At 59.9% G+C, this 13,822-nt stretch overlaps 1 protein-coding gene across 6 annotated transcripts in view; it reads left to right on the forward strand.

Annotated features, from left to right (window-relative positions):
- The first annotated feature begins 1,035 nt into the window (after nt 1-1,035).
- The window catches only part of RAB3IL1 (RAB3A interacting protein like 1), a 19,447-nt gene continuing 6,660 nt past the window's right edge, over nt 1,036-13,822 (forward strand). The window contains exons 1-6 of one of the 6 annotated variants that reach the window (XM_039860161.1): nt 4,011-4,081; nt 11,643-11,743; nt 11,824-12,076; nt 12,493-12,588; nt 12,673-12,750; nt 13,422-13,640. In XM_039860161.1, the coding sequence (XP_039716095.1) occupies nt 11,718-11,743; nt 11,824-12,076; nt 12,493-12,588; nt 12,673-12,750; nt 13,422-13,640 (672 nt within the window). In that variant the 5' untranslated portion in view covers nt 4,011-4,081; nt 11,643-11,717. Of the gene's footprint in view, nt 1,225-3,996; nt 4,082-11,642; nt 11,744-11,823; nt 12,193-12,280; nt 12,589-12,672; nt 12,751-13,421; nt 13,641-13,822 lie in introns of those variants that run through there. The other 5 variants (XM_039860160.1, XM_039860158.1, XM_039860159.1 and 2 more) reach the window with 5 other exon arrangements.

Here is a 13,822-nt window from a genome sequence, read left to right on the forward strand (position 1 = left end):
GTTTAGTGACTTGCCCAAGGTCACACAGCCAAGGAATGACAGAACTAGGATTAGAATTCAGACCAGAGGAGACAGGGTGGGACATTTAAACCCTCTCGGGTGGATCGAGGCCATCCATGTGCCAGGCAAGGGGGCACTGAGGATTTGGTGACAAGCGTGAGCCAGCCTCTGCCCATGGGTCACTCAGTTCTTGTGGGGGTGTCCAACAGTACCATGGGGCACTTTCCAGGACATGAGGCAGACCACGTGTCTGAGGGCTAGAACCCAATGCCTGCAGAGGAAGAAAGCAATTCACAGAGCAAGGCTTCCTGGAGGAGGGGGTATGAGCAAAAGAGAAATTTATCAGCGAGGGCGGGATGGGTGGAGGCTGCAAGAAGAGGGGTTAACGTGAGGGAAGGGGAGTAGTAGGGCATATCTGGGCAATCGCAGCTGTCCAGAGGGGGCCTTAGAGGGTGAGATTCCATTTTATAGTCGGGGAAGCTGAGGCATAGAGAGACTAGTGCATTTAGGGATTCACAGGCTGGAAGTGGGGTTGAATCCAGCCTGTCAAGACTCCAGGCCTGTGTTCTTAACCTCTTTACTGAGTTGCCCCTTTTTCTTGGTGGTTAAAGGTTTGTAGGAGATTTTGAGTCCAGGGACCAGAGTGGGGGAGGCAGGGGACCTTGCTCAAGGCCATACAGCTAGCTAGCTAGTGATAGAACCTAGGCTGGACAGGTTCTTTCCAACTCGCCAACCTGGGCAAGGAGGGGTCAGACAGCCCCTCTGTGGGTCGAGTTGAAGCTTGGGGCCTTGGGTATGTAGAGAAAGGCTCCTACCTCCCTTCGAGATCTCATCTTCCCTGGCCCAGAGCTCAGGAAGGAGGGCCCCAGAGTCTTCTGCTGCTCACCGAGCCATGGGAGTTAATAATTATGGGGTTTAAGGAGATAGAGGCCTGTCTGGGAGGCTCCTCCCTCACGGGCAGCTGCTTCTCAGAGATAGCAAAGGTTAGTGTGAGCCTAGGGGTGGGGAGAAGTCTCCTGCCACCTGCCTGCCTGGCAGTCTCCAGAGGGACCCTTGGTCTGGCCCTCCAGGCATGGACCCCCCTGAGGAGCGCACCAAGTGCCCTGCCTGCGGGAAGTGCCCTGTGTACCTGGCAATGAGCTCAGGGACCGTTCGCTATGACCCCTCAGGTCTGGGCCCTGCACTTGAGGGAAACTTGGAAGAGGAGCCCTGGGACATAGACGGGTGAGCTAGTGACCTGGGACATGGAGGGGAGGGGGGGGCATCTTGACACTCTGGCCAAGGAAGTTAGGGGAGGGGGGTGGAGAAGCCAGGTTCGGACTGGGGACTGGCCCGGAACTGTGAGAATTTCATGAGCCTACTAAAAGTCAATGCCGGGGGTGGCCTGGTTGTCTTGTCCCACTTGGTGGTTATTACAGACATAGAGTCAGAGGCTCAGAGAGGGCAAGACATTCATCCTGGGTCACACAGTGAACTGAGGACAGAATCAGGGCCTGGATCATCCAAGCTGGCAGTTCTGCTCCTCATCTGCCTCCACCCAAGCATCTGTGGCCAAAGCTGGGGATGGGGATGGTCGTGGGAGTGGGGGGTGGGGGAGGATTGGAGAGGGCAGTAGCTTAGGGGCAGAAGGCACACCTTTTATTTCTCTCTCTCCACCTGCCTGCCAGGCACCTAGTAGGCCCTTTGTTGCCTGACTGCATGCAGCTTTAGCTTCCAGTAAGCCTGTTTCCTGAACTGTCTTTTCAGAAAACGTTTAAGGGGTCTCAGCCCTACCGCCCCGGCTGTGTGACATCAGGCAGGTTGTTTTGCTTCTCTGAGCCCATCCTTTTCAGGTAGGAGCAGAACTTACTGCACTGTAGGGGAAGCTAGTGAGGCCTGAGAGTCCAAGGTACCTGGATGCATAGATGACAGAATATTTTTGGCTAGTAATTGGGGTATCAATGTCAGAGTGACGACACCACGCTTATCCTTTGAGGCCTCGCTCAAGGGCCTCCACAGCCCACCAGCCCTCCCACGCTGAGGACTTGTCCTCTGGAGCCACAGCCCTGGGCTGGAGCACCCTCCACACCTCCCTCATCTCCCACCAGCCTTAGATGCCAGAGTTGGATCATATCTTATCTCTTGCCAGCTCGTGAAGATCTGGAGGGTGAGGGCCTTGTCCTGAGCGCCTTCTGTGTCATCTTCTCCCCCTTCCCCTAAATAATGAACAGACCGAGGGGCAGGAAGACAGCAGTTGCTCAAGACTTAGCTGGTGAAGGACTCAAGTCAGCAAACAAAATGACGTCGGCTTTCGGCCAGACCCTGGGCCGGGCTGGGGTGGGTGGAGAAACACAGAGCCAAGAAGGAGCTGGTGCCCGCCCTTGGGGAACCACAGTTGTGGGAACGATTGCTCTGCAGAGTCAAGGGCATGGGAGGCCTGGGCAGAGTGATTCTGAAAAGTCGGGAGGGTTGCTGTGGAGGGATGCCCAGGTGGTTCGCTGTGTAAGGTGCTGACCCAGGGAATGAGCGAGCATGAAATCCAGCCTGCCCTCCACTCACCAAGTCCTGTACTTTGGCATGGGCTGTGCCCACCTAGGAAAGGAGTACTGTTTTCTATTTTGAACAAGGATACCATTCACTTAGCAGGGTATGTGTGCCCTGGGCGAGTGGTGGCCCTGGAAGTGGAGGTCCTTGAGATTATGTCCCCTGTCCCTCGTCTCCCACCATTCCGGAGCCCCAGGAGGATAGAGCCTGTATCTGGCAGTTTCCCTTTGGGTCCCTACCCCTTGTATGACTCATAGTTGTACTCAGAAGGGGCTGCTGAATGAAAGGAAGGAAGGAAGGAAGGAAGGAAGAAAGGAAGGAAGGGAAGGAAGGAAGGGAGGGGAGGGAGGGAGGGAGGAAGGAAGGAAGGGGAAGGAAGAAATGTCCTCAGATGAAGACCTGACAAACTCAAGCCTGGGGCCCCAGCTTTGTGGGCCTCGGAGAGCAGTGCCCAGAGTTCTGATAGCATCTGGAAGAGAAGTACCTCCTCCCAAGCCTCCCAGTTCTCCTCTAGACAGGAAGTGTGGGAGCCACAGTCCTGGCAGGAGAGGAAGGGCTTATGCTCTCTCTGGATCCAACCCCACGCTGAAGTTGAGGCCGATGGTCTGGGCACAGGGCTCAGGTTGGGTGACAGGGACACACAGACTAAGGGACATGAAGGCCCATCAATGGTCTGGGATTCAGGGAAAAGTTTTGCAGAGGAGGTGGGACCAGACAGGTGTGTGCGCTGGGGGGAGGGCGGGATTGCATTCCTCCAGGGAGACCGTGGGCAAAGTCAAGGATGGCGGGGCAGTGGTCAGAGGCGGGAGAGGCTGGGGTTGGAGACTTGAGCCAAAGGTGGGCTCTGCCTGGAATAAGCACTCAGTAAGATGGAGAACACTTATTTTGGAGTCTGCCCCACTTCACACCAGGGAGGATGTTGCATGGCGACAGGCAAGGAGCAGGGAGCCTAGGGGAGGAGTGAGGGCCAGAGGGTCCGGTGAGGGGGGTGGGAGGGTGTCACTCTGCTGGCCTCGAGTGACAATCCGGTGAGAAGGAAGGAGCTGAAAGCCCGGGAGCCGTTGCGGGCTCTCGGGCGGCTGGGGCAGGGCGGGTGCTGCGCCGCCGTGCTGGGCCGGGTGACTGGACAGAAGGCGCAGCGGGGAGCTCCGAGCGCAGGACGATGCGGCTGCGGCGGCGGCTCCTCCCCGCCCCCCGGCGGCGGCACTGTCCCGGGGCCGGCGGCCCAGCTCCGCTCCCGGCGGGCGGAGGGGCGGGGCCGGGCGCGTGTCCTCGGGCCACCCCCCCTCGGCCACGTGACCCCCGAGGGCAGGGTCGGGGCTGGACCGGGGGCCCGGGCTCAAGCCGGGGCCGCACCGACAGACCGGCTGCGGGCAGGACTGACAGGCGGCGGGGCAGGCCGGCGGGCCCGGGGCGGAGTCGGCCGCGGCGCGGCGGGGACGCGGCGGGGACGCGGCGGGGACGCGGCGCAGGGAGATCGCGGCGGCGGCGGCGGCGGCGGCGGCGGGGACGGACGCCCGGACTCCCGGGCGCCCCGAGGCGCTGGCATGTGGAGCGGGTAGGTCCCCGCAAGCTCGCGGCTCCGCGCGGGGTCCGCCCTCGGCTGCCTTCAGGCTGGGAGAGTCGGGGATCCCTGCCCGGGCTGCACCCCCCGCCCCCCACTGGGCGGTGCTCTGCTCCCCAGCCCTGCCCGCCGCGGAGGAGCCGATTGTATGTAGCACGAGGGCAGGAGAACTGACTCAAAAAGAGGTGGAAGGACACCCGCGGGGAGGGTCCCTGGGGGCGGGAGGCTCCTGCCCGCCCTGACAGCGCCTGCTCTTCTTAGCTCATCCAGCGAGCCAGTGAGCCGTGGGGTGGGGTGCAAGCCAGAGTGAGTCCGGGGTTCGCACCTAGAGGAGCCTCCCCCTCCCCCCCAGGCTGGACGAACACTTGGAAAGCAGCGCGGTTGGGGAAGGGGGGCTGGGTCTCTGCCAAGGTCGCTCGCAAGTTGATGAGCCTCCATCTGGGGCTCCTGGAGCTGCCAGGGCTCAGAGGTGTGGGATGGGATCGCCCTGCAGCCCGGAGCCTGGTCCTGGGTCGATGACCCCAGTCCCCTATCTGTTCATTGGCTCTTAACCCCTGCCCGGTCTGTGCAGGACAGACTGTGGTCTCCCCGTGGAGTTCAGCAAACATTTCCTCTTTCCCTTAACCTGGAAAGACGAGGTCCTGGAGGCGGTGCCTCCAGAGTGGGGGTGGCTTGTATTTCTGTGAAGAACTGGGCCAGATGGGTGGTCCAGGACAGGGCTCCCAGCCACAGCTGGGGAGTGACGCAAAGCCCCCTGGGGAGGCTGGCAGGCTGGATCCACTGGACTCTGTGACACCCAGCAAAGCCTGAACTGAGATGCTGGGGGAGGAATGGGGCTTCGGCTCCAGCAGGGGGTGCTGAGGAATGGGCTTCTGGTTGGATTGAGGTGTAGGGAGGCGGGGAGTCTCTTAAAGGGAAAGAATTGAAGCAGAACGTGTGTGATCTTTGGACTTGCGCCCTGGAGCAAGGAGACCGAGTTCAGGGAGAAAGTGGTCGAGGAGGGTTGGAGGTACCCGGAGAGGTGGGGGCAGTCCTGCCTGGGGTTGACTGTGTTTGAGGAGCAGCCCAGTGTGGAAGAAACTTGTGACCTCTCCTGCCGGGTGTGCCCAAGGCAAAACATAGCCCCTGAGTCGCTGAGAAGGGCCTCTGAATACAACGAGCAGGTTTTGGGGTGGAGAGTGATCCAGGCCCAGAGAACGTCCCTTCTCTGGAGGCATCCAGGCCAGAGCCAGACAGATGAGGCTGGGAGCCGCCAGGAGATGGACACTCTTTAAGGACAGAGTCAAAGAGATCACACAAGGGTCTGGAGAAGGCCCGCAGTCCAGCCTCCCTGCCATATTCCCAGGACCCTTCTGGATGAACCAGGCTGTCAAGCTGACCCCCCCACCCACACACACATGACTCTCTGATCTCACTTCTTGTATGAACATTTGGATTCCCCCGGGCCTAGCCTGGGGCAGAGCGCAAAGCAGGTGCTTCATAAATGCAGATGGAAAGCATGAGGGGGCAGAATGAGGAGCTGGGCACCTGGGGAGTGAAAGGCAGGGTTTTGGGGTTACTTTGACCACTGCCTTTTTATGGACCCCTCATCTGAATATTGGAGGCAGGGACTGACAGATCAGGGGCCAAGCTGCCAGCACCTACTGGGGACCTGGTGTCCTGGGAGCTCACATGGACCCGAGTAGCTGCCGGGAGGGACTCTGCACGGGGTCGCACTTGGCCCCGTAACTCTGACTGAGTTGCTCGTGCTTGTGGCTCCCGGTAGCTCATGACAGCTCTGGGCAGGTGTGCACTTGGGGTCTTTTGTCCTAGACTAGAAAGAATCTGGGATTAGGAGTCGGTGACCCTGGCTAAGCCACTGATGTTTCTGGGGTTTGGTGTCCTTGTCTGTAAGATGAACTGAGGTGTCTCTCTCGGGGGACCGCTGTTAATGGCCAGGGTCTGGTGCGAGTTCACCCCCTTGGCCCTGGACCCAGGGCTGCTCCCCTGGGGTGGGTGGTGGGGCAGGACTCTGCAGGTGCTCAGGTGGATCCTCTTCTTTGGAACTCCCTGAGTCCCAAGGCAGCTCCCCCCAAACCAGGCTGCTCCCCTTCCCATCCCCCACAGCGTCCCATGTCCGTAGTCTTGGGTGCCAAGCCTGCTCGGAGGGGATGAGGTGAGGATGGAATCTGGGGTGCTGGACACTTGGGACTTGGTCAACAGGTCAGAAACAGGGTTCTGGGCTAGTTTTCTGCCGCTAAACGGCCACATGATGTTGGTGCAGCACTTCAGCCTCGGTTTCCCTGTCTGACAGATGGGCTACTCATACCTACCTCTAAGGAGGGTCAGGCTCCAGCAGACTGCCCAGGAATGAGATGCAGTCACCCTCCCAGGGATGAGGGACTGTGTCTTTGCAGCAGGCGGGATGCTGGGGCGCTCTGGGCTGCAGAAGAGCTGTGTGATCTTAAAGAAGTCCCTTAACTGGTCTGGGCCATGGCTACCCTAAGGGGCTTGGATCTGTGAACTCCTGCTTATAAAGCCTAAGTCACTATAGCTCTGAGATAGTTCTGAAGTAGGGCCTGGGGGCTCCAGGGTCTGGAGCAGGGGGAAGGGGATTGTGCAACCCTCACTGTCACCTCCTCCTCAAAGCCCTCCATGAATTCCTGCCCCCTTCCCTTCTCCTTCAACAACAGGTGGAGATAGCTTTCCTGCTGTTTTTTAAATCAGCACATCTAAGTGTGGGACTCCTGACCCTCATCAGGGTCCTGCTTGTCCTAGCCTCTCCCTGTGTCTGCATAGGATTTGTGCCCAACGACCCGGGGTGCAGGAGAGGAAGCAAAATGAATTAGAATGTGGCGAGAATGGCTGACATCACGGCCGGGCATCTGTGTGGTCGTGCAGATAGTGTGGTTCGGGGCTGTTGGAGTGCCTGGCACACAACAGGTGCTCACTGTATAGGAGGTGCTGGACGTTAGAGGTCTTGGGATATTTGATTCTCCTAGGACTGAACGGGGAGATAAGAGAAGGTGCTGTGTGCTCTGCTCTGCACCAGCGGAGGAGGGAGCCCCCACCCTCTCAGGCCTTGTGCTGGCTCCGGGTGGAGGCACAGGGCTGGATTTCCTAGGCAGGGCCAGCTGTTCTGCCAGGCCTGGGGCTATAGAGGGGAGAGGTGTGGCCTGGCCCCCCTGGCCTCCTCCATCCCAAGGCTGTTCCTGACCTCTTCCCCTCCTGCTCCGTGTTCTTCTACAAGGCATTGCCACTTCCGCCTTGCCGGGGTGGCGAAGGCCCACCCTCTCCACCCCTGGGGTCCTGCTCTTCCGTTCCCACGTATGACACCGTTGTCCCATTCTTCTGGAAGCCTCCATCTAACCCCTGCGATGGCCCCTCTTTAGATCTCTAGGCTGGCTCTCCAGCCTCAACTCCTCTGTCACGTGTCCCTCATCCAGGCTCAGGCTGCGGTGGCCCCTCTGGCCTGGTGCCTCCCCTCAGCCATCCCCTTCCTTCCCTGGAAAGATCCCCGCCCAGTTCCTCATTCCCATCATGGGTACCACTGTTCTTCTCATTCACCTTTTCCCTAGTTTTTAATTATATTAATTACTGCAACTTATATGTATTTTTTTCCTGTTCCCCTGTCCAGCCCTTGGTTCACCTACAAACCTCCTCTCAGAGTCTTTTGTGTCTGTGTCCCCTCTGCGTGTCCCCTCCTCACCCAGAGCCTGCCTGGCTCATACAGCAGCCTTGAATGGAACCCCCAAACTTCCTCAAAAAATGTCTGCATCCTGCCTCACTTCTCTGAAACAACCATTCATCCCCTTTCCCCCTGGCCCGGCTTCTCTGGATGACGGGTCCCCTGACTCACTACTGCCAGGACCCTGGGTTCGGTTCCCAGCCCGCCACTTCCTCGCTGTATATTCCGGCTCAGTTGCCAACCCTCTCTGAACCTCATCATTCAAACCAGGCTGGGGAGAGCATCTCCTGGCAGGGGCATAATGAGGTTCACTCACGATGATATATCTGGCTACGTGGAGTGGGGGGCCGGCATGGACATGCGCTGCTGGGTTTGGAGCTGAAGACTCGGCCCCTCTCTGGAAGTCGAGTCTGGCTGGGTTTGGAGGCTGGTCAGGGAGCCAATACATGAAACCTTTCCTGAGACCTTGTTGGCCCCTGGATGAGAGTCACTTGGCTGTCAGCCTCAGTGCCTTCAGGGCTTACTAGGCTGTGTGAGTCTGAACCAGGCTCCTGTGCCTGGCACTTCCCCAGAGCTGGGCCCTGCTGACCAGACCAGCTGTAGCCACCCTGCACCATGGAGCTGGTGGCCCCAGGCAGAGGGAGAGCGGTCCCAGCGTGCCCTCCCAGCCTGTTTCAGAGCTTCCCTTGCTGGCTGCACCCCTGCTTATTTAATGAGCCCATCATGCACAGGGGTCTTTGGCTCAAAGAGGTGACCTGGGGGTGAGGATTGAGGATAGCGGTTGCTACACCCCCACCCTTGTGTATTTCCAGGGGAAGTGACCCAGCGGGGCCTTTCCTGTATGAACTGCTGTGGCCTCTAGGAAAGGGCCCTCATCTATCCATGACCTTGACCCTTGCAGTGTCATATCCTGGACGCTAGCCTCTGCTTCTGCAGGGAACAGGGGACTGGGACAGTTTGAGGACAGGGCATGAACCTGGCCTTGTGGGGAAGAGACACAGAGCCGAAGAACCGAAGTGACAGCCTCTGTGCCTGTCGGGACCTGAGTCTGCCCGCTGCAGGGTTCGCACCCAGGCGTTCCTGCCTCTGGTCTGGGAGGCCGAAGCGTGTAAAGGATAGGGGATTCTGGCTTGGGCTGGTCCCCAGGGGCGAGGAGCCTGGGGTCCCTCCTTCCTCTGAAATTTCTGAGTCATCGAGCTGGCCTCGCAGCCCGGAAGTGGGCAGGGGAGGGTCTGCAGCTCGGAGGTCCCTCCCAGTGCAGGGTGGGCCTTTCTCTCCCTCCTCCTCCTGCACCCTGGCCCGGACATTGGACACTCGGTGTCTACAGGGTGATCCTGCTGCTCCTACACTTTCTGCCACTGAGATTTGTGCATTGGGCTTTTCCACTGGGTCTCAGGCCTCCCAGGGCCCCCGCGCCCCCCATCCAACCTCCACCCCATCCTCCTACCCCTCCACCCCAGGCAGGGGCCTGAAGTGAGCGACCGTTGGGAAAATGATGGGGGACTGGCTACACCCTAGCCCGTGCCCTTGGGACCAGCAGGAGAGTTAAAGTCTTTCACTGTGGCCAGAGGCCCAGACCAAAGCTCGGCCCCCATGGGAGGGCCTGATGGCCTTCTTGTCCTAGGCAGGGGCCGAGGGCCTTGATGGCGTGGTCCTTGCAGTGGGAAAGGCACTGTGGCTGGGTGTCTGAGACCTGGGATCCTGTCCGTGCCCTGTGCTGTCCCTGGGGGTCACCTCCACCCTGGTGAGCCTACGGTTCTTGCCCTCTCTATTGAAGCGGGCAGCACCAAGGCAGAGTCTGCTGCCTACCCCGCCCCCCGCTGCTCTCTCACCTGAGGAAATGGGCCTGAGCCCTGCTCTCCAGGCTGCCAGCAGGGGCAGCCATCCCGGGTGGGCAGTGTCAGCTGTGGGACCCAGCACCCAGGCAGGCATGATGGGGGTGTCTGCCAGTGTGGCCGAGGACTGCTCACCTTTACCCGGTTCCGACCTAGGAACTTCTCTTTGATGCTTAGTGTGCCTCCTGCAGGTTTTAACCCCCATCCACAGGTAGGAGGCAGGTGCAGAAGATTTCGGTGACAGTCCCAGGGGCTCATGTGTACCCCAAGTCAGAGCCTGGCATGGCCCTGGATTCGCCTGACTCTGGCCTCTGCTCTCAGCCACGCCTTCCCTCAGCCCTAGCCTCCCCCCCGGGAGGCAGTTTCTGGGCCTTAGCAGAGGCTGAGAAGCCAGTTCGGGCAGGATTTGGGTCAGATTTCCCTGCCACAGCCAAGGAAGAGCCTCCTGAGTCCCCACAGGCCCAGTGGGCCTGGATCCCGAGACAGAAGCACCCATTCCACCACTCACCGCCCCACCCACTGGGAGCTTTGGGCCTGGGCTGAAGATCCAGCCACTGGTCACAGCATTGCCACCGACCAGCTGTGTGACCACAGCCAAGTTTGTCACCTGTCTGAGACACCCTCACTCATCTGTAGAATGGGGGCGATACCACGTCTGCTGTCGAGAGTTTTAAACACGACAACGGGGACAGAGCAACCCAGGTAGCATCTAGCACGGGGTGAGTCCCCTGGATGCAGACCCCAGCTCAGGGCCACCATAGCAGTGCCATGGCGCCTCAAGCCTCGGGAACTCCCTTCCAATGAGACCCTTCCCAAACGAAGGTATTAGAAAAGACCCCTGTCTGGCATCAATGCCGTTGACGGTGTGATGGATGTGTGCTCCCACGTTATTCATCAAAGCCCCACGTCCCTCCCAGGCAGGACCCAGCCCAAGGAACCCTGAGGCCACATTCTGGGCCAGTTCCAGAGCCGAGGGCAGGCTGGGCAGGGCCATGTGAAGAGTTGGGAATGGACTCATTGCTGGAGTCCCTGGGTGCCCAGGTTTTATTTATTTATTTATTTGTTTGTTTGTTTGTTTATGAATTGTGTTATCCTAGAGGAACATTGAGACTCAGGGCTGCTTGGTGACCATCCCAGGGTCCCCAAGACAAGGAACAGGGACCGGCCCCCAGCCTTGTCTTTCTTACTTTCCCCTCAGCTATCCTGGATCCCATGATGCCTTGGCCTTGTCTTCCCTCCCTTCTGTGTGGGGCCCTCTGAGCCCCCTCCCCACCGCTTCCCCACTGTTACCGGTTGGCCTGGCCCAGCCCCCACCCTCAGCCCAGCCACTGTGGCTCAGAAGCTGCTGGCTCAGGAACCGCCAGCTTTTGCTGAGTGAGCAAGTCCAGAGGTGCTGTCTTGGCACAAACCACCACTAGCAGAGCCTGCTCCCTTCCTGCCTCCTCAGGGTCAGCTGTGACGAAGGGGGATGGTGCGGATGGGCAGGAGGAAGGCGAGGGCAGAGGCGCTGGTGGCCCCCACCCCACACTGCCGCCAGGGTCTTCACCTTCAGGGGGAAAAGGGTCCTGAGGCCCAGGGAGGGTAGCTGTTTGCCTGGAGTCACAGCCGGAGAGCTGAGACCGCTCTCCACAAGGACCAGGGGACAGAAAGTCGGCCTGCCTTGCTGGGCTGTTTGCCGCAGCTGTGAAACTTCCTGCCTCAGCCCTGCCTGCCCAGGCTGGGTCCTTCCTCATTGATCCACCCTCGGTTTGCATAAAATTTGCGCTAACAGTAACAGAAAAGGCAGTTCTCGCTTAAGCGCCTCCTGTGTGCCAAGGTCTTATGCACGATCTATGCGTTCAGTGACTCTTGAGGTAGGGCCATTGGGATTGTCCCTACTTTATGGAAGTGGAAACTCAGATTCTCAGCACTGAAGCATTGAAGTCACCTGTTGGAAAAACGCAACTGAGCACCTGATGTGTGCTGACCGCCTAATGTGTGCCACATACAACCCTGGGCCCCGGGCTGGAGGAGGCGGAGGGCAAAGATGTCTGAATCCTGTCCTTGCCCCCAGGAGACCTCGTGTTTTGTCATTCTGCCCGTGTGACATCCTGGTGATGGCCTCACTGGGAGCATCCCTATTTTACAGATGGAGACTGAAGCCCAGAGTGGCAGGTGCGTTGCCCAGGGTGGATCCCTGGGCTCAGCTCTCCAAGTCTCAGGACCCCACCCTATGTCTGCTGTTTGCCTTGCAGCCAGCCCCACTCAGACGAGGGCCACCCGCCACCTCTTGAAGCTGTCTCTGTCCCCTGGAAGAGTGTGGGTTCTTGCAAAAGCCACAGGGAGCCCCCTGGAGGCCCGGTAGAGACCTCTGCAGCGGAGGAGGCCCAAGGCCAGGAGGGTCCTGCAGCCGCCCAGCTGGACGTGTCACGCCTGCGCAGCTCGTCCATGGAGATCCGCGAGAAGGGCTCGGAGTTCCTGAAGGAGGAGCTGCACAAAGCCCAGAAGGTGGGGGCCTGAGGGGGAGGGGGCCGCCCGGGAGAGCTGCGGGCTCTCACCCAATGCCCAGAGAGCCCATGCACCCATCAAGGCCAACTGCTTGCCAGGCCTGTGCTGGGCATGAGGTAAGTCCAAACAAAAGGACAGACCACTTCTTCTGGTGACTTTTAAATGACTTTTAGAAGCCTTGACTCCTCTGAAAACCTGTTCCAGGCTCTAATGGACTGACAACTGGGGTTTCAACCTCACGCCAGGAGCTAAATGGAACATGCACCATAAACTAAGGCAGTAGAGGAAGCAGGCTAAGGCCCAGAGGCCCTGGCAAGATGACCCGGGGCATGGAGCCTGGTCAGGGCGCCTGGTTCCCTCGATGTCAGGCCCAGGGGCTCCTGAGGGCTGACAGCCGCCCGCCTCGTGCCCCCCAGGAGCTAAAGCTGAAGGACGAGGAGTGTGAGCGACTGTCCAAGGTCCGGGAGCAGCTGGAACAGGAGCTGGAGGAGCTGACGGCCAGCCTATTCGAGGTACGGTGGCCGGCCAGCCAGGGGGCAGGCTGGGCGCTGGGTCTGTCGGGCGTCCATCGGCTCCTCAGCACTCCTTCTTCCCAGGAAGCCCACAAGATGGTTCGAGAAGCCAACATGAAGCAGGCGGCATCAGAAAAGCAGCTGAAGGAGGCACGGGGCAAGGTGAGGCCCCCACCTGCCCAGGCCCGCTCAGAGCTCCCGCCTGCCTCCCAGCCCGCAAGCCCTGCCTTCCTCCTACCCAATCAGACCCTCAAATGGCCTGGTGGGGCCCCCAGGGATGGGCGAACCGAGGTCCGGAAGGGTGGGGCAGAGATGATGCGGCTGAAATTCCACGGCACCGCAGAGATCTTTCTGGAGTGGGGGCCTTCTAGGGGCCGGGAGGATCCTGTGGCCCTTGTCATGTACTTTCCGTCCTCCTGCACTCCCTTTACAAAGCAGAAACCTCAGTCTGGCTGTGGGAGGCTGAGCAAGCATCTTCTTGTCTTGGAGTCCGCTTGCCCATCCACAAACTATGAGGGCTGGGCTGTTCCTGGCTGCTGGGGCCCCCTCGGTGGGAGGCCCGGCCAGGCTCCCAGACGTGGGCATCTAACGGAGTCCCGGCTTACAGTGCGAGCTTGGGCGAGCCACGTCGCCTCCCTGAGCCTCAGTTTCCCCATCTATAAGACGGATATCTCAGTTCCCATCTCAAAGGTTGTTCCAGGGGTGACTGGCGGGATTAGATGCTAGTTGCTGCTAGAGCTGGGGGGGGGTAGCCTAAGCTGGGGTGGCAGGCGGTGACAGCCAGGGTGGTATTAACCCTGGGCGAAGGTTGGCAGCCACCTCATTCTGGCCAGATCGACATGCTGCAGGCGGAGGTGACAGCCCTGAAGACCCTGGTCATCACGTCCACACCAGCATCTCCCAACCGCGAGCTGCACCCACAGCTGCTGAGTCCCACCAAGGCCGGGCCCCGCAAGGGCCACTTCCGTCACAAGAGCACCAGCAGTACCCTCTGCCCAGCCGTGTGCCCTGCTGCAGGCCACATTCTCACCCAGGACAAAGAAGGAAGAGAGGTGAGGGGCAGAGGCCGGACAGTGGACACGGAAAGGGGAGACGGTCCAGCTGTCAGCCGGGCAGTGGGGCCCAGTGGGTGGCAGGCCTGCTCCTCCTTGCTTGTGTGACCTGGAGCCTGTCCTGTCCTCTCTGGGCCTGTGTGTCCTCTGGCCATGAGGGCTGGGCAGGCTCCTTGTGATAT

Source organism: Pteropus medius, unplaced genomic scaffold, assembly GCF_902729225.1.
Source record: "Pteropus medius unplaced genomic scaffold, Ma_sr-lr_union100, whole genome shotgun sequence".
In the NCBI taxonomy this organism is placed as follows: Eukaryota; Metazoa; Chordata; class Mammalia; order Chiroptera; family Pteropodidae; genus Pteropus; species Pteropus medius.